Source organism: Dioscorea cayenensis, chromosome 14 (assembly GCF_009730915.1).
Source record: "Dioscorea cayenensis subsp. rotundata cultivar TDr96_F1 chromosome 14, TDr96_F1_v2_PseudoChromosome.rev07_lg8_w22 25.fasta, whole genome shotgun sequence".
Taxonomy (NCBI): Eukaryota; Viridiplantae; Streptophyta; class Magnoliopsida; order Dioscoreales; family Dioscoreaceae; genus Dioscorea; species Dioscorea cayenensis.
Window position 1 is genome coordinate 15,579,700 of NC_052484.1, and position 22,697 is coordinate 15,602,396.

At 36.7% G+C, this 22,697-nt stretch overlaps 1 protein-coding gene across 1 annotated transcript; it reads left to right on the forward strand.

Moving 5' to 3' along the window:
- The first annotated feature begins 1,965 nt into the window (after positions 1–1,965).
- Positions 1,966–22,485, forward strand: LOC120275356 (acyl-carrier-protein phosphodiesterase PptH-like). Its single transcript, XM_039281898.1, has 6 exons — positions 1,966–2,761; positions 2,850–2,969; positions 3,065–3,118; positions 21,344–21,507; positions 21,898–22,074; positions 22,155–22,485. The coding sequence occupies exons 1-6, from the start codon at positions 2,024–2,026 to the stop codon at positions 22,357–22,359; spliced, it is 1,458 nt and encodes a 485-aa protein (XP_039137832.1). The 5' UTR covers positions 1,966–2,023; the 3' UTR covers positions 22,360–22,485.
- Positions 22,486–22,697: the final 212 nt, after the last annotated feature.

Consider the following 22,697-nt stretch of genomic DNA (forward strand, 5'->3'; position numbering starts at 1 on the left):
CTGGTGCAGGTTTGACTGTCATACTTTGTGTTAAATACTTGCCAGTGCATGTTTGACTGTCCTACTTTGTACTAATTACTGACAGGTACAGGTTTGACCGCCCTACTTTGTGCTAAGTATTGACCGGTGCAGATTTAATCGTCCTTACTTTATACTACTTACTAACCGGTGTAAGTTTGATTGACATACTTCGTACTAATTACTGATTGGTACATGTTTGATCAATGATGTTGGTTTGATTGTCCTACTTTGTGCTAATTATTAATGTTGTCAAACCCGGACTGACCGGAAAAACCAGGAACCGTCTATGAGGCCGGTCCGGTTATACCCTCTAACTCGGTTTGGAAGCAACCCGGTTAAAAACTAGGTGACTTGGCCGGTTTGCTCGGGTACCGTTGACTCGGCTGGTTTACTCGGATCAAAAATTAAATTTTTTTTTTTATAAAAGAGTGGTGCTAACGAGATGAAGATTTGAGGGAGAAAGAAGAGGGTGCACCGAGAGAAAGTATGAGTGTGTGGTACGTGATTTTTTTTTCTTTTCTTTCCGAGTCCCGATGGAAGAAGACTAGGGTGAGACGAGGATCATTAGGGTTTTTTTCTTTAAATTTTATAGTTTTTAAAAATCAAGAATGGATTGATGGTACATAAAATTAAATTTTTTAATATTACATTTAATTTTATTTAAAATATTTTTAAAATCTAGAAAATTATATAAAATTAAAATTTAAAATACTATATTTAATTATTTATGATTTTTAATTAGTAAAATAGAGGTTATATTATTTTTTTATCATTATTAATTATTATTATATATTTTTTTAATATTTTATTGTTGATCCCTGTTCAACCCGATTGAACCCATTGACCCTTGACCTCTGGACCTGGCCGGGTTAATCCCCGCGCCGGGTCTCACTACCTTGCTAATTACTTACAGGTGTAGATTTGATCGTTCTAATTATTGACTGGTGCGTGTTTGTTCGTCCTACTTTGTACTAAGTACTTCGTAATAATTTTTGACCAGTGCAAATTTGACCGTCCTATTTTTTTTAATATTTTAAGGATTTATAATTTTTTTTAAAATAAAACCTAAAAAAGATATAACTTAACTATTATTTCTAAAATAAATTTTTAAAAAAATTTAAAACGGCAGCCATACTTGGCGGTTAAGAAATTTTTTTAAAAAAAAGGAAAACCTGAAAGAATCTCCATTTTCTAATTTTTTTTATTAAAACATATAAAAAAAGAAAATGGGAGAAAATCTCCGCTTTTCACAATTTTTTAATTAAAAAAATAGAAAATTGGAGAGCTTCTCTGGGTTTCTATATTTTTTTTAAAAAATAAAAAAGTTGAAAACTGGAAAGTTTTGCTCTTTTCTCCCAAAATACAAATTCTGATAAATAATTAGAAAAATTACCTAAAAGTCCCTAAATAGTTTCCAACTTCCACTGTAGTCTCTTTGATATTTTAATTTTCCCTGTAGTCCCTCTTTTTTCAGTTTACTTATTTCTCAATCCTTGCATCAGTTTATTTTATTAAAAAGTCCAATTTTGCCCTGCTTAAGAAATTTACTTCCTGTTTATTATGTATATTTTTTATTTAATATGGTGTATTTATGTGTAACTACATAAATTTTTATTTAATATGCAACGTTTCTGTTTAATATTTGTTTTTAATATATAATATCTTAGTTTGTTGTTTAATATTTTGTGTTTTTGTTTAAAATCGTTAAATGACATTTTTGATAAAAGTACTGAAAAGTAAGTTGTCAGAGGTGTCAGTAAAAAGAAGGGTTTTTTGAGAATACTATATAGTTTAAGGATTTTTTTGATCAAGGAAGAAAATTAGAGAGATGATATAACCAATTTTCTCTAAATAATACGGAACATACATATTTTGGTAAATTTTTTTTACAATATTTAAAAAAACCGTTTGATGCCATCCTTGCCCAATGCAATAAATTTTTGTACCATAGGTCCATAACTACTCTCTCTCTCTCTCTCTCTCTCTCTCTTGTTCTGGATCCATGGCTTTGATCCTACAGTGTTCACCACCTTCTCCTTCTTGCTCGTTACCTCCCTTCAATTCCACCATTAATGCTTGTTCTTGCTACTCATCTGCAAACTGGCCCCGGAGAGCGATGGACCTGAGCTGTTTTTCATGGCAGCAAGTATTGCCTGCAAGCTGTTTGTATAATTGCCTCAGTGACAGTGCTGGGCTGCGAGTGTCTAACGTATCAGGCATGCGCACTGATCACTCAAAGAACATTCTTTGGGTGCAGCGTTGGAGAGGAATGGGCCTAAGCTGTTTTTCTCCACGAGAGCAAGCTTTGCCTGCAAGGTGCATGTATAATTGCCGCAGTGAAAGTGCTGAGACAAGAGTCTTTGTCATGTCTGGTTTGTACACTAATCCGTTGAAGAAAAGTATGTTGTGGTTGCGGCGACAGAAAGGGATGAATGTGTGCTGGTTTTCACGGCAAACAGAATTGCCTGCAAGGTATTTGCATAATTGCCTCAGTGATCGTGCTAGACCGAGAGTCTTTGTTGTGTCGGATTTGCACACGGATTACTTGGAAAACATGTCGTGGGTGCGGCGCTTGTCAAGTGTGTTGTATAAGAAGGATGTTCTTATTGTAGCTGGTGATGTTGCGGAGACGTACAAGAACTTTGTGAATACTATGTCAGAGTTGAGAGATAGGTTCCAAGTTGTTTTCTTTGTGCCTGGGAATCATGATCTTTGGTGTCGAAGAGAAGGGGAGAACTATGTAAGAATCCATTTCCTTCGATTCATTTCTTTTGGCTCCTCTTTGTGAAAAGGAACTAAATGTCGAGTTTGAGACTCATGTGCTCCAGCTTGATTCATTGGAAAAGCTAGATATGTTGCTTGATGCATGCAGAGAATTGGGAGTCAGTACTAGACCGAGAACTATCGATGGTGTGGGGATAATTCCTTTGTTTTCATGGTATCACAAGGTAAAATTTTGTGGATTTTTCATGGTCATACGCAATTTTGTTTTAAACATTATATTTGGAACTGTTGATTTCTAACGTTGTTTGATTTTGATTAGAGTTTTGACAAAGAAAAGGATGTGACAGGTGTTCGGATTCCTTCACTTGAGATGGTAATTCTTTTGGTTAAGAATTTGAATGTTTAGCTAGCCTATGATTGTGTTGCCTTGAAAATTTTCATTGCTAGCTACCTGTTAATCTAGTCAAACCATTAAAGCATCCATATGTGACTGTATCCAATGATTTAGATAATTATTAATTATCAATTATTATTATTATGACGTCTTCAATATACCAATGTTGAATATATGTTGATGCTTGATAATGTAGATTAACCAACAAAGGCATATCTATTTAACCTCTAGCTTGATTAATTAGATGTTAGCATGACCTTATTTGTTCCAACAAGTTAAGTTGATATGATGAAAGATGAAAATGTATATATTCATATCCTTAATTAGTAACTTAACTATAGGATCATTAGTTACTTTAATGAACCTTTTTGTGTGTGTGTTAATCTATTTTAACTATGGACATTGTAAATAAACTCATTAAGTTATGTACTATATTAAATGCAAAACAAACAAAATAACAAATCGAAAGTAGAGAACCATGAACTTGTAACTGAGCCTGGAAAGGCAAAATTAGTCACAGTGACACTGATGTCATATTTGACAAAGTTTGAACATAGATGTACAAATGCATATAGCGGCACCAAATGAGCCAAGCCATTTGTGTTCCTCGATTTGTGTTCCTCGATTTTTGTTTAGCTCAAGCTCGTTCAATTATAAAGAAAATAATTTGTAGCTGAAACTTCAATTTTGATATAAAAACGGGCTGAGTGCAAACATGCTTGGGCTTGTTCAATAAGGCTTGGTAGTTATATAAGTATAAATATTAAATATGTTAATTAGATTTTAATTAAATATATAAATTTATTCAATCAAACAGAAGTTGTGCATTAGGTGGTTAGTTATAATAGAAGGTCTTTAAAATAGGCTGAACTCCTATATTTTACAAGTGCACAGTGTTTTCTTATTGTATTTTAAGGATCTTAAATGTAGGCTTGGCCCAACTTCCAAGCTGACACTTAACTGACAGTGGAAGCTCAATTAGCCTCTCAAGCTTGTATGCGTAAGCTCAGTGCTAAGCTCAAGCTCAAGCTCAAGCTAGCTGAGTTACAATTACTCTGAGTCGAGTGATAACAAAGCTGGGCTCACCAAGCACGTGTTTTCTATAACCCTCCTTGTAGAAGCAAGATCCCGTTTGATAATGAATTGAACTAATCAAGAGAACCTCCCATGGTGGCCTAGGATGGGTTACGGAAGAAAAAAAACCTCCCACCTTTCAACAAAAAAGGAATCGCTTTTGAAGATGAGATATGTGACAGTATAGGAAGGCGGTATTAATGGAAAATGGAAACATCCTATAAAGTTTTATGTAAGGATAAAGAAATCAAAGACCAAAGTCCAAGTTTGATTAAGTCAACTGTCTTTTAGCAAGGTCAAAAGCCTTTTGGTTTCCATTAGCACTCCTTGGATTTTTGTGGGAATTTATGAGTCTTCTACGGAGGGGGCCATCCGCAGTAATATTAATATGCGGATGGCTGCCTGGCAATACACACCTTACACATACACACTTATATAATAGATTGTAGGGGCTGGACTTTTTACAAGTGTGTAATCCTATTAATTACAACAATGCCACTCCCACCAAGAGGATTTAGAATTAATGCCAGGAATTTATTTCTGACTTATCCTAAGTGTTTATTGGCAAAAGAGCACGCATTAGAAAAGCTTAGAGCTGTTAGTCTCCCTAACAACAAAAAGTTCATCTGGGTAGCAAGAGAGTTACATGAAGATGGAAGTCCACAGTTACATGTATTAATACAATTAGAAGGAAGAGCACAGGTAACAAATCAAAAAATATTTGATATTGTTTCTCCCACTTCTTCTGCTATTTTTCATCCCAATATACAGTCTGCAAAGTATAGTAAAGATGTCAAGGCATACATAGAGAAAGGTGGTGATTATGTGGACTGGGGAACATTCTAGGAAGATTCCAGAAAATCAAGAAATGGAAGACAATCATTAGCTGATGTTTATGATGATGCTTTACACTCAAGTTCCGCAGAAGAGGCATTACAGATAATAAGAAGGAATGATCCCAGAATATTTTCACTTCAGTATCACAATTTGAGGGCAAATTATGAAAGATTATTTTACAAGCCTCTTGATCCTTACATTTCTTTCTGGGCATATTCATCATTTAATATAACCAGTGTTATGAATGAATGACTTGAGAATAATTTTCAAATTAATGATGCTGGGCAGCCAGATGGAAATATAATTATACACAAGGAATAGTGTATCAGGCCCATTAGTCTGATTGTTGAAGGCCCAAGTCAAATTGATAAAACTGCTTGGGCCCGTTCGCTGGGTAAACACAATTATATCTGTGGTCATCTGGATTTCAATCCAGCAACATATCAGCAAGATGTTATGTATAATGTAATTGATGATGTATCTCTAGCGTATCTACGTCTGAAGCACTGGAAAGAACTCATTGGTTGCCAAAGAGACTGGCAGACTAATTGTAAATACGGTAAACCAATCCATATAAAAGGTGGGATACCATCTATTATTTTATACAACCCGGGTAGTGATTCAAGCTACGAAGAATACCTGGACAAAAATGAAAACATGGGCTTCCGTCATTGGACCTTGAAGAATGCCAAGTTTGAGTTCATATACGACCCTTTGTTCAACTCGGCCCAAGCCTAAGATAGCAACACTAGTCATTCATCTGGTTGTTCTGTCTAAGAATGGACGGTAGAACTAGAGAATTACACACAGAGGAACAGGCAAATACGGGTGTATTCTACTGGCAACTATGTAATCCTCTGTATTTCAGCGTCAAAGATCACCTGGACAGACAATGCAACAACAACTGGGACAAGATCACAATGGAGATTAGATTCAACTACAATCTTCGTAGAGTTCTACGTATAAATAAATGTTGGTTATACTTTCGTATATGGACAACATTACGTCCACGTACAGAGAATTTCCTACATGTATTTAGATGTAATGTAATGAATTTTCTTAATAGTTTTGGAGTTATATCTATTAATTCTGTAATCAGAGCTGTTACACATTTTGTGGGACGGTTCGAAAGACATGTTATTTCTGTAGAAAACCGGCCCAAGTTCAGTTCTACTTGTATTAATAAAAGCATTGCTTGTTTGGTTACTATTGTACATCTGTAAATTATTTATCATATTTAAATGGATACATATATTATAACATAAAACATAGTAATTATTTTTAGGGAATTATATGCAATCTGCAAATACATTAAAATACGGATAATACAACCATACTAATCATCATAATCCGCTCTAACCGGATGGATTAGAGGTACCCAAACCTGCTGGATCATCTGCTTTCATTTTTTTATTAATGGCATCACCTTCAATAAACGAATTTGCATATGATAGATCTTCATCATCCCTGTCTACACTCGAGGCTACTAGTAACATATGAAAAATAGATTCTTCATGTTTCTGGAGTGTGTTGACAAAGTTAATGAGTGGTTAGGATGCTTCCTGATTGCTTAGGCTATACATATGCCGTTGATGCATTTAATGATCATTGCAGGACCGTATTCTAGAAACAAATAATATACGGCCATGATATCTTGTTTCTCCATCTTCTATAACAAGCTATAAGTGGAAGGTCATATATATAGTGTTAACATGTAATGCATTAACTTGCTGTTCTTGTAACGGACACATCCTTCTTGTCAAAATGTAAACAGCAAAAGACATGTAGTGTCTAGGTAATTATATACCTACTCGGTACGTCCAGCCGTCATACAGTAATTATTGTCTCCTAATTGTACATATAACAGAGAATATATTATTATTATATTTATTGGTGGGACCCACTTGTTTGAATTCTCCGACAATTTTCTCGAAGAAGAAATCGAGGTATTTTTTTAAAATTTAATTTTGAATATTTATAAGAAAGATTCTTGGCGGTAACTTTAATTTGAAACTGACCAATCTAGCGACGCCACGTAGCAGTACGGAGGGGGCCATCCGCAGTAATATTAATATGCGAATGGCTGACTGGCAATAGATACCTTACACATACACATTTATATAATAGATTGTAGGGCTGAACTATTCACAAGTGTGTAATCTCATTAATTACAACAATGCCACTCCCACCAAGAGGATTTAGAATTAATTTGAAACTGACCAATCTAGCGACGCCACGTGGCAGTACGGAGGGGGCCATCCGCAGTAATATTAATATGCGAATGGCTGACTGGCAATAGATACCTTACACATACACATTTATATAATAGATTGTAGGGGCTGGACTATTCACAAGTGTGTAATCCCATTAATTACAACAATGGCACTCCCACCAAGAGGATTTAGAATTAATGCCAGGAATTTATTTCTGACTTATCCTAAGTGTTCATTGGCAAAAGAGCACGCATTAGAAAAGCTGAGAGCTGTTACTCTCCCTAGCAACAAAAAGTTCATCTGGGTAGCAAGAGAGTTACATGAAGACGGAAGTCCACATTTACATGTATTAATACAATTAGAAGGAAGGGCACAGGTAACAAATCAAAAAATATTTGATATTGTTTCTCCCACTTCTGCTGTCAATGGCACTCCCACCAAGAGGATTTAGAATTAATGCCAGGAATTTATTTCTGACTTATCCTAAGTGTTCATTGGCAAAAGAGCACGCATTAGAAAAAGTCGAGAGTCGTTACTCTCCCTAGCAACAAAAGTTCATCGGGTAGCAGAGAGTTACATGAGGCGAAGTCCACATTTACATGTATTAATGCATTAGAAGGAAGGGCAGCGGTAACAAATCAAAAAAATATTTGATATTGTTTCTCCCACCTGGCGGCGAGTGGGAGAAACATATCAATACTACTGCTAGCGGTGGGAGAAACAATATCAAATATTTTTTTGATTTGTTCACGTGCCGCTTCCTTCTAATTGTATTAATACATGTAAATGGGACTTCATCTTCATGTAACTCTTCTACTGACAAGTGGGAGAAACAATATCAAATATTTTTTGATTTGTTACCTGTGCCCTTCCTTCTAAATGTATTAATACATGTAAATGTGGACTTCCGTCTTCATGTAACTCTCTTGCTACCCAGATGAACTTTTTGTTGCTAGGGAGTAGACTCTCGACTTTTCTAATGCGTGCTCTTTGCCAATGAACACTTAGGGATAAGTCGAAATAAATCCGGCAGTGATTCTAAATCCTCTGGTGGAGTGCCATTGTTGTAATTAATGGGATTACACACTTGTGAATAGTCCAGCCCCTACAATCTATTATATAAGTGTGTATGTGTAAGGTGTGTATTGCCAGCCAGTCATTAGCATATTAATATTACTGTGGACGGCCCCTCCGTACTGCCACGTGGCGTCGCTAGATTGGTCAGTTTCAAATTAAAGTTATCGCCAAGAATCTTTCTCAGAAATATTCAAAATTAAATTTTAAAAAAATAGCTCGATTTCTTCTCCGAGAAAATTATCGGATAATTCAAACAAGTGGGTCCCACCAATAAATATAATAATATATTCTCTGTTATATGTACAATTAGGAGACAATAATTACTGTATGACGGCTGGACGTACCGAGTAGGTATATAATTACCTGGACAATACATGTCTTTTACTGTTTACATTTTGACAAGAAGGATGTGTCCGTTACAAGAACAGCAAGTTAATGCATTACATGTTAACACTATATATATGACCTTCCACTATAGCTTGTTATAGAAGATGGAGAAACAAGATATCATGGCCGTATATTATTTGTTTCTAGAATACGGTCCTGCAATGATCATTAAATGCATCCACGATATATGTATAGCCTAGGCAATCAGGAAGCTTCCCCAACCACTCATTAACTTTGTCAACGCAGTCCAGAAACATGAAGAATCTGTTTTTCGTATGTTACGAGTAGCCTCGAGTGCAGACAGGGATGATGAAGATCTATCATATGCAAATCCGTTTATTGAAGGTGATGTCATTAATAAAAAAAATGAAAGCAGATGATCCAGCCGGTTTGGGTACCTCTAATCCATCCGGTTAGAGCAGATTATGATGATTAGTATGGTTGTATTATCCGTATTTTAATGTATTTGCAGATTGCATATAATTCCCTAAAAATAATTACTATGTTTTATGTTATAATATATGTATCCATTTAAATATGATAAATAATTTACAGATGTATAATATTAACCAAACAAGCAATGCTTTTATTAATACAAGTAGAACTGAACTTGGGCCGGTTTTCTGCAGAAATAACATGTCTTTCGAACCGGCCCACAAAATGTGTAACAGCTCTGATTACAGAATTAATAGATATAACTCCGAAACTATTAAGGAAATTCATTACATTACATCTAAATACATGTAGGAAATTCTCTGTACATGGATGTAATGTTGTCCATATACGAAAGTATAACCAACATTTATTTATACGTAGAGCTCTACGAAGATTGTAGTTGAATCTATTCTCCATTGTGATCCTGTCCCAGTTGTTGTTACATGGTCTGTCCAGGTGATCTTTGACCCTGAGATACAGAGGATTACGTAGTTTTTAGTAGAATACACCCGTATTTGCCTGTTCCTTTGTGAGTAATTCTCTAGTTCTACTATCCATTCTTAGACAAAACAATTAGATGAATGACTAGTGTTGCTATCTTGGGCTTGGGCCGAGTTGAACAGAGGGTCGTATATGAACTCAAACTTGGCATTCTTCAAGGTCCAATGACGGAGGCCCATGTTTTCATTTTTGTCCAGGTATTCTTTATAGCTTGAATCACTACTTGGGTTGTATAAAATAATAGATGATATCCCACCTTTTATACGGATTGGTTTACTGTATTTACAATTAGTCTGCCAGTCTCTTTGGCAACCAATTAGTTCTTTCCAGTGCTTCAGACAATCTGTATTTGTCAAATATATCTATTCACCAGCAAACTAAATGTGATATCAGTTATGGACGAAGGATGTGAAATCAGTCTTAAAATAGTATTTAACATGCCTAATTGCAAGCTTTGAAGTTCCAACTCATATTTAATGTTTTAATTTAGTTTAATTATATGCTATAATCGAGACATATATTCCAACATTGTAAGACCAATCTCCTCTTTATTATGCATGCTGAAATCACTATTATTTGGGTTTTTGGTTAAATTCTTTAATTGAAACTATTATTAAATTAATTTTGTAATCACTGTTAGGCATGATTAAAATCACTGGTGAAGCTATTCCGGAATTACTGTTAACAACTATTTAATCTCTGTAATATTGTTCTGAAATTATTGTTAAGTCACTATTCAAACACTGTTATATTGATACTGAAATTAGTGTTAAGTCATTATTTAAACACTTTTATAGTGATTTTGACGCAGCGGATACGCCGATCACTAGAATGAGAAAAACTTGATGGAAAAATTCTTTGATCCCTTCCTAGCTTCAAAGTTACAAGCATTTATAATAATGGAAACCCTAAAAACCCTAAAATGCAAAGAGACCCCTAAGATTAAACAAAATTAAAATAAATAAAATAAAACATAAATAAAACTAATTAAAAGGCTATAAAAGTAAAGATCTGGCTTCAGTCTGCATCAGTCTCCTCCACTTGGGAAGAACTCTTCCTCGAGGGAAAATCAGAGTACAAAGGAGCTTCTGAATCACGGAACAAAGATAAATCTGCAACATTGAAGGTTTTGGAAATTCCCACTCAGGAAGATCAACCACATAAGCATTTTCATTAATTTTTTTGAGTATGGCATAAAACCCATACTTTTTAGGTTGTAGTTTGTTGTAAGTCCCAACTGGAAACCTCTCTTTACGCAGAAACACCATAACTTGATCCCAACTTGAAAGCTTTCATGTCTCCGATGCTTGTCAGCTGCTTTCTTATATCTCTAATTTGCATCTTCTAACCTCTGTTTGACTTCCTTGTGTACTTCCACAACCTATTTTGCCATATGCTTAGATGCAGTGCTAGAAATACCTCTTAGGAAGTTTGATCAAGTCAAGAGTGTGTTGCGGTGGTTTAGTGTTCACAATTGAAAATGGAGACTTGCCTGTAGAGCTATGAACTGCATTGGTATAAGCAAACTTTGCTTGTGGTAATGCCAAATCCTAGTGCTTTGGTTTATCTCCACAAATACTGCGAATCAGATTACCAAGAATTTTATTGACAGCTTCAGTCTGACCGTCTGTCTGTGGGTGAGCAGTGCTACTAAAATTCAAAGAAGAGTCAAACATTCTCCACAAGGTACGCCAAAAATACCCAAGAAATTTACTATCCCTGTCAGAGGTGATTGTCTTGGGAACTCCATGCAAACGAACAACTTCTTTGAAAAATAATTTAGCCACCGCAACTGCATCCGAAGTCTTCTTACAAGGAATAAAATGTGTCATTTTTGAAAATTTATCAACCACTACAAATACTGAATCGACACCTCTCTGAGATTTAGGCAATCCCAAAACAAAATCCATAGATGTCTTCCCAAATATTTTCAGGTACTGGAAGAGGCATGTATAACCCAGTATTCTTAATCTGTCCCTTCGCTCTCTGGCAGATAAAACATCTGTCAACAAATTTGGTCACATCCCTTCGAAGTTGTGGCCAATAAAACCTTTCTTTAACCGATGCAATTGTCTTATCTCGCCCTAAATGCCTTGCCAAACCTCCTCTATGCAAATCTTAGATAACCTTCTCTCGTAGGGAAGTTCTAGGCAAACACAACTGATTTTCATGCATCAAATAACCATCATATATATAAAAGAGATCAATAGACTCGTTGTGCAACACCTTATTCCACACTTCAGCAAAATCTTAATCATCCTCGTAAGTCCCCTTTATCTGCTCAAAGCCTACAATCTCATTACTTAGGGTAACTAATAAAATAGCTCGCCTACTCAAAGCATCTGCTACTTTATTATGTACACCTGATTTGTGCTGTAATTTAAAAGGGAACTTCTGTTAAAACTGAATCCACTTGGCATGCATATCACTACTAACTCGCTTCTGGCTATTTGTATATTTCAATGCTTCATGATCTAAGTATAGCACAAACTCTTTACCAATTAAATAATGTTCCCAGGTTTTAAGAGCACGCACCATAGAATAAAATTCTTTATCATATGTGCTCCACTGCCTTCTGGCATCACTTAGCTTTTCACTGAAAAAATGCCACTGTCCTTTTTTCTTGGGACAAAACAGTACTAATTCCAACTCCACTTGCATCACAATTCCACTTCAAACAGCTTCTCAAAATTTGGGAGGCAAGAACCAGTGCAGTACACAGTTTCTCCTTCAAGATTGTAAAACTGTTATCTGCCTCCTCACTCCACTAAAATTTACCTTTCTTTAAACATTTTGTTATTGGGGCTGCAATTGTGTTGAAGTTCTTGATGAATCTCCGATAAAAAGTTGCTAACCCATGGAAACTGCGAAGTTCTGACACATTTGTTGGTGTAGGCCAATCTCGAATCGCCTTAACTTTAACCTCATCAACCTGTATTCCATCTGCAGAAACCACGTACCCCAAGAATAACAGTTTGTTGGCCATAAAACTGCATTTCTTAAAATTAATATATAGCTTGTTTTCCTGCAAGGTAGTCAATACCTCCCTCAAATGCAATATGTGGTCTTCCTCAGACTGGCTATAAATCAAGATATCATCAAAATATACCACCACAAATTTCCCAATAAAATGTTTCAATACATGATTCATCAACCTCATGAATGTGCTTGGGGCATTAGACAATCCGAATGGCATTACCAGCCATTCATGCAACCCTTCCTTTGTCTTGAAAGCTGTCTTCCATTTATCACCAGGCCTAATTCGAATATGATGGTACCCATTCTTCAAGTCAAGTTTGGAAAACCACTTTGCCCCATATAATCTATCGAGCATGTCATCCAGTCTTGGAATAGGGAATTTGTACCCTACAGTAATTTTATTTATAGCCCTGCTATCAATACACATCCTCCAACTCCCATCTTTCTTTGGAGTCAATAAAGCTGGCACAACACAAGGGCTCATGCTCTCCTGGATATGACCCTTCTGTAGCAACTCTTCTATCTTCTGTTTCAAGATCTCACTCTCTTTCGGATTCATTCTATAATGAGGTAAGTTTGGTAAACTGGCCCCTGGAATCAAATCTATGTGGTGCTATATATCATGTATAGGCGGTAATCCATATGGTATCTCCTCTGGCATCAACTCCTTAAATTCTTAAAGCAAGGAACGCACCACTTCAGGTTGTGCTTCTTCCTGAATTACACCATTCATTAATGTTGGCTTCACAACCAAGGCGTGGACCCGCCTCGTCTCTTTAACCTCTGCCTCAAATTCCCTGGTGACTGTCAAGAAAGTTTTTTTCTTAGAAGACACCTGATTGTTTGTTGGTAACAATGTGTATTTAATTCCATCCTTCTCCAATTTGTACATATTATTCCCCCAGAATGACGTGCATCTGTGTCATATTGCCATGGCCTATCAAACAACAAATTGCACGCATCCATATCAACATCACAATATACCTCATCATGGTACTCACCAATAGAGAAAGGTACTCTACAGCATTTTGCCACTTCAATGTTTCCTACAGCTGTTTTGATCCATCCTAATGTGTAGGGATTAGGATGCTTTTCTACAGGTAACCCTAATTTCTTCACTGTCTCTTTCCCAATACTATTTTCACAGCTACCACTATCAATAATAACACCAAAGATCTTATTGTTAATAGTGCACCTGGTTTGAAACAACCGATGCCGTTGAGTCTGATCTTCATGTTTTGGGGATAGCATCAGTCGCCTTACCACATAGTTCTGCCCTTCATCAGCTTCATAATCTTCATCTTCTTCACCATCTAGCTCACAGTAAATTTCTCCATCTTCTTCCTCCTTTTCTACGATATTCACAGTTTTCCTTAAGGGGCACTCATTGGATTTGTGTCCAGGTTGATTACACCTAAAATACTTCCCTACAGTATGTTTAATGTAGCAATTTTTTGATCTCCTGACTTCTTTATCTTTCCCTTCAACAACAGGCCGTTTTCTAGACTCCTTATCTCCTTGATAGCGAGGTTGTCTCGAGCAGAATATTCTTGAGCTCCTTGAGTGGTCTTTAATTTTTCATTGGACCCCGCAGTCTTGTAACCATCATAATTTCTCCTACTTCGCCCTTGCTTCATTAACTCTGCCTTTAGGGCCATATTATTCGCTAAGGTGCGGATAACTTATACACCGATTCTATCTCTGATTGCAGGCCACAACCCCTCCAAATATCTCGCAACTTGCTGCCCTTCTGACTCCAGGAGGTTGTTTCTTTCAGCCAGTCTCATGAATTCTGCGGTGTATTCATGGACAGACCGACTACCTTGTTAACAATGTTGGTATCGTTGAAACAGGATCTACTCAAAATCTGAAAATAGAAACTCCCTCTTAAATAAATACTTACCAAGTTCGTATAGGACCTTTACCTTCTCGTTCTCTCCTAGATTAAATCCGTTCCCACCATGCCGACGCTGCCCTTTTCAAACGGTATGCCACCAAATGGACTCGCTTCTCTGGAGAAGTCTCCATATAATCGAAGAATCGGTCTATTTTTGCAATCCAGTCCAGAAATTCTTCCATATCCATGCTTCCATTGAAAGAAGGAATGCCCACCTTCAAGCGGAAATCCCCATTGTCCCTTTCAACAGCTCTATGATGATTTCTCGCCCTTTGACCCTCATATGGTTGATGACGACCAAACTGATTTGGTTCATAATCGTTTTCTTCCTCTGAATCATCATCGTCGTAGACAATCTGTCTACGGATAGGAACAGGACCACGTCTGTCAATAGGATCACCGCGAGCCAACTCCACTCCCGGCCTTCTATTGTCAAGCCGTCTCCTGTGTGCATCAATTCCTAGAGCATCCAGACGATCCACAAGTTCTTCAAAGCGCTCTTCAAAACGGCGGAATCTAAGATCCATCCGTTGCTCCAGACGACGCTTCAATCGTTGCAACGCCCCGTCCCTTAGAAGGCTTTAGCCTCCTGATCAACGTCATGAAGACCATCACCGTCGCCACCAGTTGACATCCTCGCTCTGATACCATCTGACGGAGCGGATACACCAATCACTAGAATGATAAAACTTGATTTTTTTTTTTTGGAAAATTCTTCGATCCCTTCCTAGCTTCAAAGTTACAAGCATTTATAATAATGGAAACCCTAAAATGCAAAGAGACCCCTAAGATTAAACAAAAATTAAAATAAATTAAATAAAACATAAATAAAACTAATTAAAAGGCTATAAAAGTAATGATCTGCCTTTAGTCTGCATCAGATTCTGAAATTTCTGTTGTAAATATATTGATAACACTACTCAGTTCAATTCTGAAATTACTGCTGACAGATTAGTAATATCATTGCTGAACTGCCAAGCTGATTATTCCTTCAATCTCTTATTATCTAAAATCTGTCACCATAATATTGTCCATAATCACACTAGTTTTAAATTACGGCTTAAATATTAGTGCATTACGTTGTCACTGCTGATTTAATGAAATTGTATTATCCTTGCTGGATGGATTCACTAAATTAAGTACTTAGCAATTCATCTCTGTTCAATACTTGCATTGTGAAACCGGCTGCTATGTTATCAAGACCTTGTTATATACAAACTTCTGACCAGTCACTGTTCTGCTAAGTTTACTTTTTTCTGCTTACTGCATTTTGCTGCATTATGAGTTTTTCCAAACGTATTTTTGTATGTGATTTGTTTTACTTTCCAGTGTTGACACATTAGTAGTCTTTCACCCTTAATTATCATGCACATTGCACGTTATGTCCGAAGAATAGGGTTGTCAATCTACCTTTGCCCCTATCATGGACTTGGTCCACCACCAATGACCCATGTGGTACTTGATTGTCGTCCCTTGCACAAAGTCAACCTTTCCTCTGAGTTTTACATGGGATGCTAGCCATACCTAGCTAAGAAATTAAGGAAGCCAGAGAAGGATGGAGAACCAAGAGAGTTTATATATTCTTAAGTATGTTTCAAGTTTACAACTTTCTTGGGCGCTTTATAATGGAAGTTCTTAGGGGCATTTATATCCCTCCACATACCAAAGGGATAGCTAGGATATATTTGATCCAGTGGCTTCTCAAGTAGACTTCTTTTCAAGGTTGAAGCAGTGGTCGCTCAACGAACTAAGAGTTAAAAAAAAAAGAAAGCGCAAGCTAGAAGATCTTAGAAGACTTGATTTTTATTGCTAAATTTCGATGATCATAACAAAGGAGAAGTGCCCCTTATATAGGCATTGAAAGGGTTTCTCCTCGACAATACTCAAAGAAAACCAGGGGCAAAAATAAGGTGTTTTCATGGTTTCATAGTAAAAGTTAAATAAGACTTGAAGAAAATAGTAAAAGCTAGACACGACTTAAAGAAAACCAAAACCAGAGACTAAGTCCATGGTTTTTATATAGTAATAGTACTCATAGTATCCTAGGCTAGGATTCTAGCATTCCATCATATTCTCCAGATTCGGTTCTGTGATAGAGTCAAGTCCTTCTGGAGTTCCTTGGGGACTATGAAAGGGGACCATCAACTCGTCAGATGGAATGCTTCCTCGTTTGTAATCTCCAAATCGGTACTCCAGAGCCTATGCATAAACTCGCTTCATATGGTATTTCCTGGCTGGCATATGTGATATCAAACTTGTAAAAGAACAGTAAAATGGATACATGTATTGATCCTCGTATACCTTCATTACTTTAGTTTCTAAGATGAGGTGGCATCTTTGGTTATCAATAACAGTGGACCCATTCTCTTCCAATCTGTTGACAAGGCGCATGCTCTCCATAGTTTCAATTGTGCTTTGATATCTTTTGGGATAATCAGATTAGTTAAGTCTCTGTGAGTAAGTATTGTCTGGTACGGCTTGTGATATCTGAGCAGTCATTTTGATATGGTGTCTAGCCTCATTTGGGTATCCATCTTTATAACATGATGGTATGGAGTTGAATTTACTGGTTGATGAAGCCGTCCATGTCAGGTCCTAATGCTTTGAAGAATTTGTGAATAAGATGACTAAACTACCAATAATCATTAAAAACATTAGCTTGTTCAGGTTGGTAAAAATAACTCTTTGGCCAAATATCCATGGCCTAATAAATTCAATATCATCATTTGAACGCCATCGATCTCTTGATCTTTCCATCGAGTAATATTTAATGAGCATCTAATAACTGTGAAGCCTTTTTCACATTGGCAACCGGAATCTCTATGTTTTGGCTCCCGAAAAGCATTGCCCGGTAGTGCTAGGCCGGCAAGGAGACTTTCTTCAGTAGTCAACTTTTTCAATATGTCTTGTTCTGCTACAAATTGTTTATAATGGTATCTCATTACTTCCTTGAAGATAATTTGTTTTACTTTTGATATGGAGTTTGGAAAGTGTTCTAATTTCTCCATTCATTGTTGTCTATCTTCTCTCATTACTTGCTTCAAAGATTCTACTTCTTCTGTGAGTTCTTTAGGTTGGGCTTTGGACTTTGTTGTCTCCTTAGTCTTGAGAGTAACTTCTGTTTGTAGACTTTTAATTCTTCTTTCTTGATCAATCATGTAATCTAGAGTTTGTGGTCTAAAAGAATATTGAATGCTGGAGGAGTTTGTACATGGTGGAAGCGGGGTGTGGTGGAGATTTTTTTTTCTTGGTAGAAAAAGTGGGCTAGGATATGCAATAAGGGTACTAGGCTTTTAGGATCATGCCTATTGGCCCATATATTGTCGTTGATGACGTGCTGTTGAATAGAAAGATTAGCTGGAGTTCAAAATCTCAATGAAGAGTTTGGTGGAAAAATAGGAAGGTTTAAGTTGGGTTCTATGGGTATTGGATGTTCTGGTGGCTTCATCCTGCCATTCCTACATTAAAATTTTGTAATTAGATAAGCAAAATATGAACATGATTTCAGATAACCACGTTTTCACCATAATAAGGATTGTGTATGGATCTACTGGTGTTGTAGCCATAATCTTGATTATACAGAAGGACAAACCCTTGTCTTCTATTACTACTAGGACAGGGTTACACAGTTCCCACAGTAAGAAAGATCGTGAATGGTCCGGTTGGTTTGGCAGCTCCTGTCTTTCTTAGCGCATATGGACGAACTATGGGTTAGGGTTAAAGGTATCACGACTCCCACAATAATGAAATCTCAGAGGAACCTGTAGGCCTTACTTCGGAAATATAGTTTTTACTGGCCCCTGTATCTATTTTTCCTTTCTCAGAGAGTTTGTAATAATCTTTAAATTCTAAAAGAAAACCTACATTGATCAAATTATTATTATTCCTAAATCCTGTGGGATAAAGGTGCAAATTGTTCTTCTTGAATTTCTGCTTCTTCAAACCTTTGATCTTACTCTGCAAGTTCCTCTATCTGGATTCCCTTACCTTTATCTTTAAGTCTATTGTTCTCTGAAGTTTGTTTCTCTATCTTTTCTTCTTCTAGAGTTTTTATTCTTTTTAATAGCTGTGCAATTAGTAATTACTTCTTTATTTGTGTTACTACTACAACCTGGATTTCCTAAAAGTCTTTCCTTTTCTTCAAAGATAAAACCAAATAATTCTCTAGCACATCTTCTACAGATAGATAATTCACACAGGGTGTATGTAACTCTATGTCTCAAAACATGGAACTTATAACATTTATCACACTTTTCTTCTTAGTTTGGTTTAAAAGGTTCAAACTTATGGGAGCATTTAAAGAAATCTTTTAGTTGATTATACTGTTCTAAAAGAAATTTTGGATTATTATCCACATTATAAATTAAATTGATTCGTTTATCCATTCTGGATTCCCGTGAGCTTCTTCGAAGTCTATTAATCTTCCCATCTCTACTATGTTATTAAATTTATCTTCTCCAAAGATACTACAGATATCACTATCATTGCTATCTATATTTACAATATCAATTTCATATGCTAATTCTAGTTCTTGATACATATAAAGAAGCATTGATAAATAAAATTTAAAACACTGTCTAGATGGGTCCACAGAGATCAGTGTGCACAAGCTCCAGTCGAGTTGATGCTCTCCATGCTTGGCCAGAACGGAACGAACTCATGGTTTACTTCCCATACAAACATCCTTCACATACGCCAATGTGCTTAATGTTAGGCAACCCATTAACCCTATTCTTTTGGCTTAGCAGCTTCAACCCCTTTGTATTAAGATGACCATAGCTTAAAGGCCAAAGGCTTATGTCTTCCTATTCTCTAGTGATCAAGCTGCGACTCCTCGCCTTCAAGACTTCAAGGGGAACATTCTGTTCTGAGTCATGTGAACTGTGGCCATCTCCAAACCTGTTTTCTTATCTTTGATAGAACATTTTGCATCATCAAAGATACTAAATAATCACACATTAGCACCTGGCCAACTCTCAGTGGATTGTGTGCAATGTTAGGAGCATATCGCACATCTTGTAAAAGTCTCACATTTCCCTGTGATGTTGTGAGCGATACTGTACCCTTGCCTTCAACTTGGGTCTCTTTGCCATCACCGAGTCTTACCTTTTGCCTCTAAGTCTCATCAAGTGCTTCAAACAATTCTCTTACTCCTGTCATATGGTTAGAACACCTGCTATCTAAGAGCCAGACATTGCGTGCAACAGGGTTAGTATTAGGTGTCACAAAGAGAATGCTTACATTTTGTTCTTCAGCTAGATTAGCATTCTTCTCCTTGAACCAGTACTCCGCCTTCACATGGCCCAATGTCTTATAGTTGTGACATTAAATGTTGCGTTTAGAGGTCTTCTGAGCACCATGCTGCTGCCTTGTGTCAAAGCTTCTCCCTCTGCCTCAGCTGTGGCTTTTCCCTTTGAACACTCCTCAACCACGTCCTCTACGAGCATCTCTGTCAGCTTCTATTGTGTTGTGTCTCCCCCCTGGACTTGAAGAGCCTTCTCCTCAGTCTTCTCAGACGATCTATAGATCCTAGTTTCATGAGCTTGCAGTTCATCCACTGTGTAGGTTGACAAGTCCTTGGACTCCTCTATAGCAGCTATTGCATGATCAAAATTTGAAGATAGACTTCTCAATATCTTTGCAACAACTGTTTGATCAGTGATGAAGTCACCATACCTTCTCAGCTGATTTATAATGCCCATCACCCTTGAGATATAGTTCTGCACAATCTCACTATTCTTCATGCTTAAGGTCTCAAATTCTTGCCTTAAAGTTTGGAGCTTCACTGCCACAACCCTAGATGAGCCTTGGAACTCTATCTTCAATATTGTCCATGCCTCTTTGGACGCATTGGCAGCTACTATACGAGAGCAGATAGACTCATGCACTGCCGTTTGAATGAAAAGCATTGCTTTTGAGTTTTTTCTCCCATCGTACTTCAGCCTTGTTTCATCATTTGGATCAATGTAGCCATGCACTACAAGACCCCAGAGGTCCTGTGATTTGAACAAGGTCTTCATCTCGGGACTCCAGGACTTGTAGCTCTCCCCTTTGAAGACCGGCAATGAGGATTGAGCAACACCAGCAACATTGCCGTTGGTTGCCATGACAATTCACACCGAGCTTGGATTCCAAATGTTAATATATAAGATTGAAAGAGGAGTTATTCAAAACAGTGAGACACTTGTGTAGATAAACTGAAATCATTCTTCATTACTACAACACTACCTGAGTACACTTAGTTTAAAGATAAGAACATGCCTTAACTGCATGCTAACGATGAGGAACAAGCATTCAAAACTATGCTAGATATTATCACCAGCTTATGAAGATCACAAACTGATGTATGACTTATTTTAAGATTCAAATAATACTCCACGTCCTTTAACTCAAGGCTTCCACTGATCTGCCACATCAGCTAGAACATAGCTGCCACACAAGCTCCATGCATGCAGCTTTAATCAATCCCAACAGGGTTAGCTAGCAAAATCGGTCTTAGGGCAGTGTTTAATACACTTAATACCATGCTTGGAAGTTTTAACTCCTATTTACTGATTAAATTAAATTGCCTGCTATAATTGAGATGTATATTCCAACTTTTATGCTACTCAACTTACATTTTAAAGTTTTCCTGTATCAATTAAATATTTTGTTTGTATAGTTGATTTTGTAGCCCTTTATTAGATTAATGGCTCTATGGTCTATCACCCTGTCACTGTTTCATTTGTGATTGTAGATATTATTTTCCAATTGCACCTTTTTATTTTTGTAATGACTTAATTGGTTTAATATGGGCATGAGCAGGCTTGCAAGGACTTCCATGCGTGCAAATGGCCGGAGGAGCTATCAAATAATGATGCTTCCCTTTCTCAATACTTTGATTTGTTGAATGAGAAGAACCTCAATGCAATGGAACAGATTACGAAAAAGAGTAACCAAATAATAACATTCTCTCACTTCATTCCTCGGTAAGCCAAGAATTGCATTTTGCATTGCTACACCCTCAGAATTATACATGCCATGCAACAGATAATTTCTGTAACATTCTTGCGAGATCTGCAACGTTGTTAATCTTTATCTAGCATCATAGTAAAATTTCTACTTGTTCATAATTCTATGATTGAAACGCTGCTTTGACTGCATTACTCTAGTCTTGTTACCTGCATGATGTACTGATACATGCATACAGTTATATTGCTAATCAGTATGTTCTCTACAATGTGCTATTCTAATCAATGGTTGTTTGAAATTGCAAAGCTGAAAAAAAAATTATGTCCATAATTTCAAGTATCTTGTCTTTGACTATTATGTACCTTTAACAATTATGCAAACCTTGACTTCTAAAATGTTTGATGCAGGCAAGAGTTATGCCCAGAGAAAAGGATGCTTTTTTACCCAAACCTTCCAAAGATCATAGGCTCTGATGCTCTAGAGGTTAGAATAAGGTCAATTCATGGACAAAGGGGTAGCACATCTGCTTGTCATGTATTTGGACACACACACTTCTGTTGGGATGCTGTACTTGATGGCATCAGGTATCAGAATTTGAATTTCCTTATTTTATAATCGACAATGAAAACAAGGACAGGAGCATCATTTTGCCTCGAATTAACAGGTATGTCCAAGCTCCATTGGCTTACCCTAGAGAAAGGAAAAGAAGAATGAATGGTGGTGAAGACTGGTTGCCTTTTTGTGTATATGATTGTGGATTGACTGAGCAACTATCTCCTTCATTCTGGTCTGATTACTACACCAAAAACAAAAGAGAACCTGAAAATACAGAACTTGCACCATGGGTCGCCAGATTTTACAAAAGGTAACCCTGGATAACTTGTATGTTCTATTCATTATTTGGTTTGAAGCCAACTATTTGTTCTGTAACCTAGGGCCATTGTTTGCTTTTGTCTCTCAGCTAAAAAGAACAAATATTCATTTTGGTCCCTCAATTGAATGACTTTTTGAGGGAAAAGAGCCACATAATGGCTAATTTATTAATGATCAAAAAATGTTCAAACAAACTGACACAACAAACTGAAAACAAACAAAAACACCAAACCAAAAGCTAAACCAACAAGGTACAAATCAAAACCAAAAACAAAACAACAAAATCAACAACCTCAAAAGGAAAAACCAGATTGGTTTAAAAGCTTCATGAGCC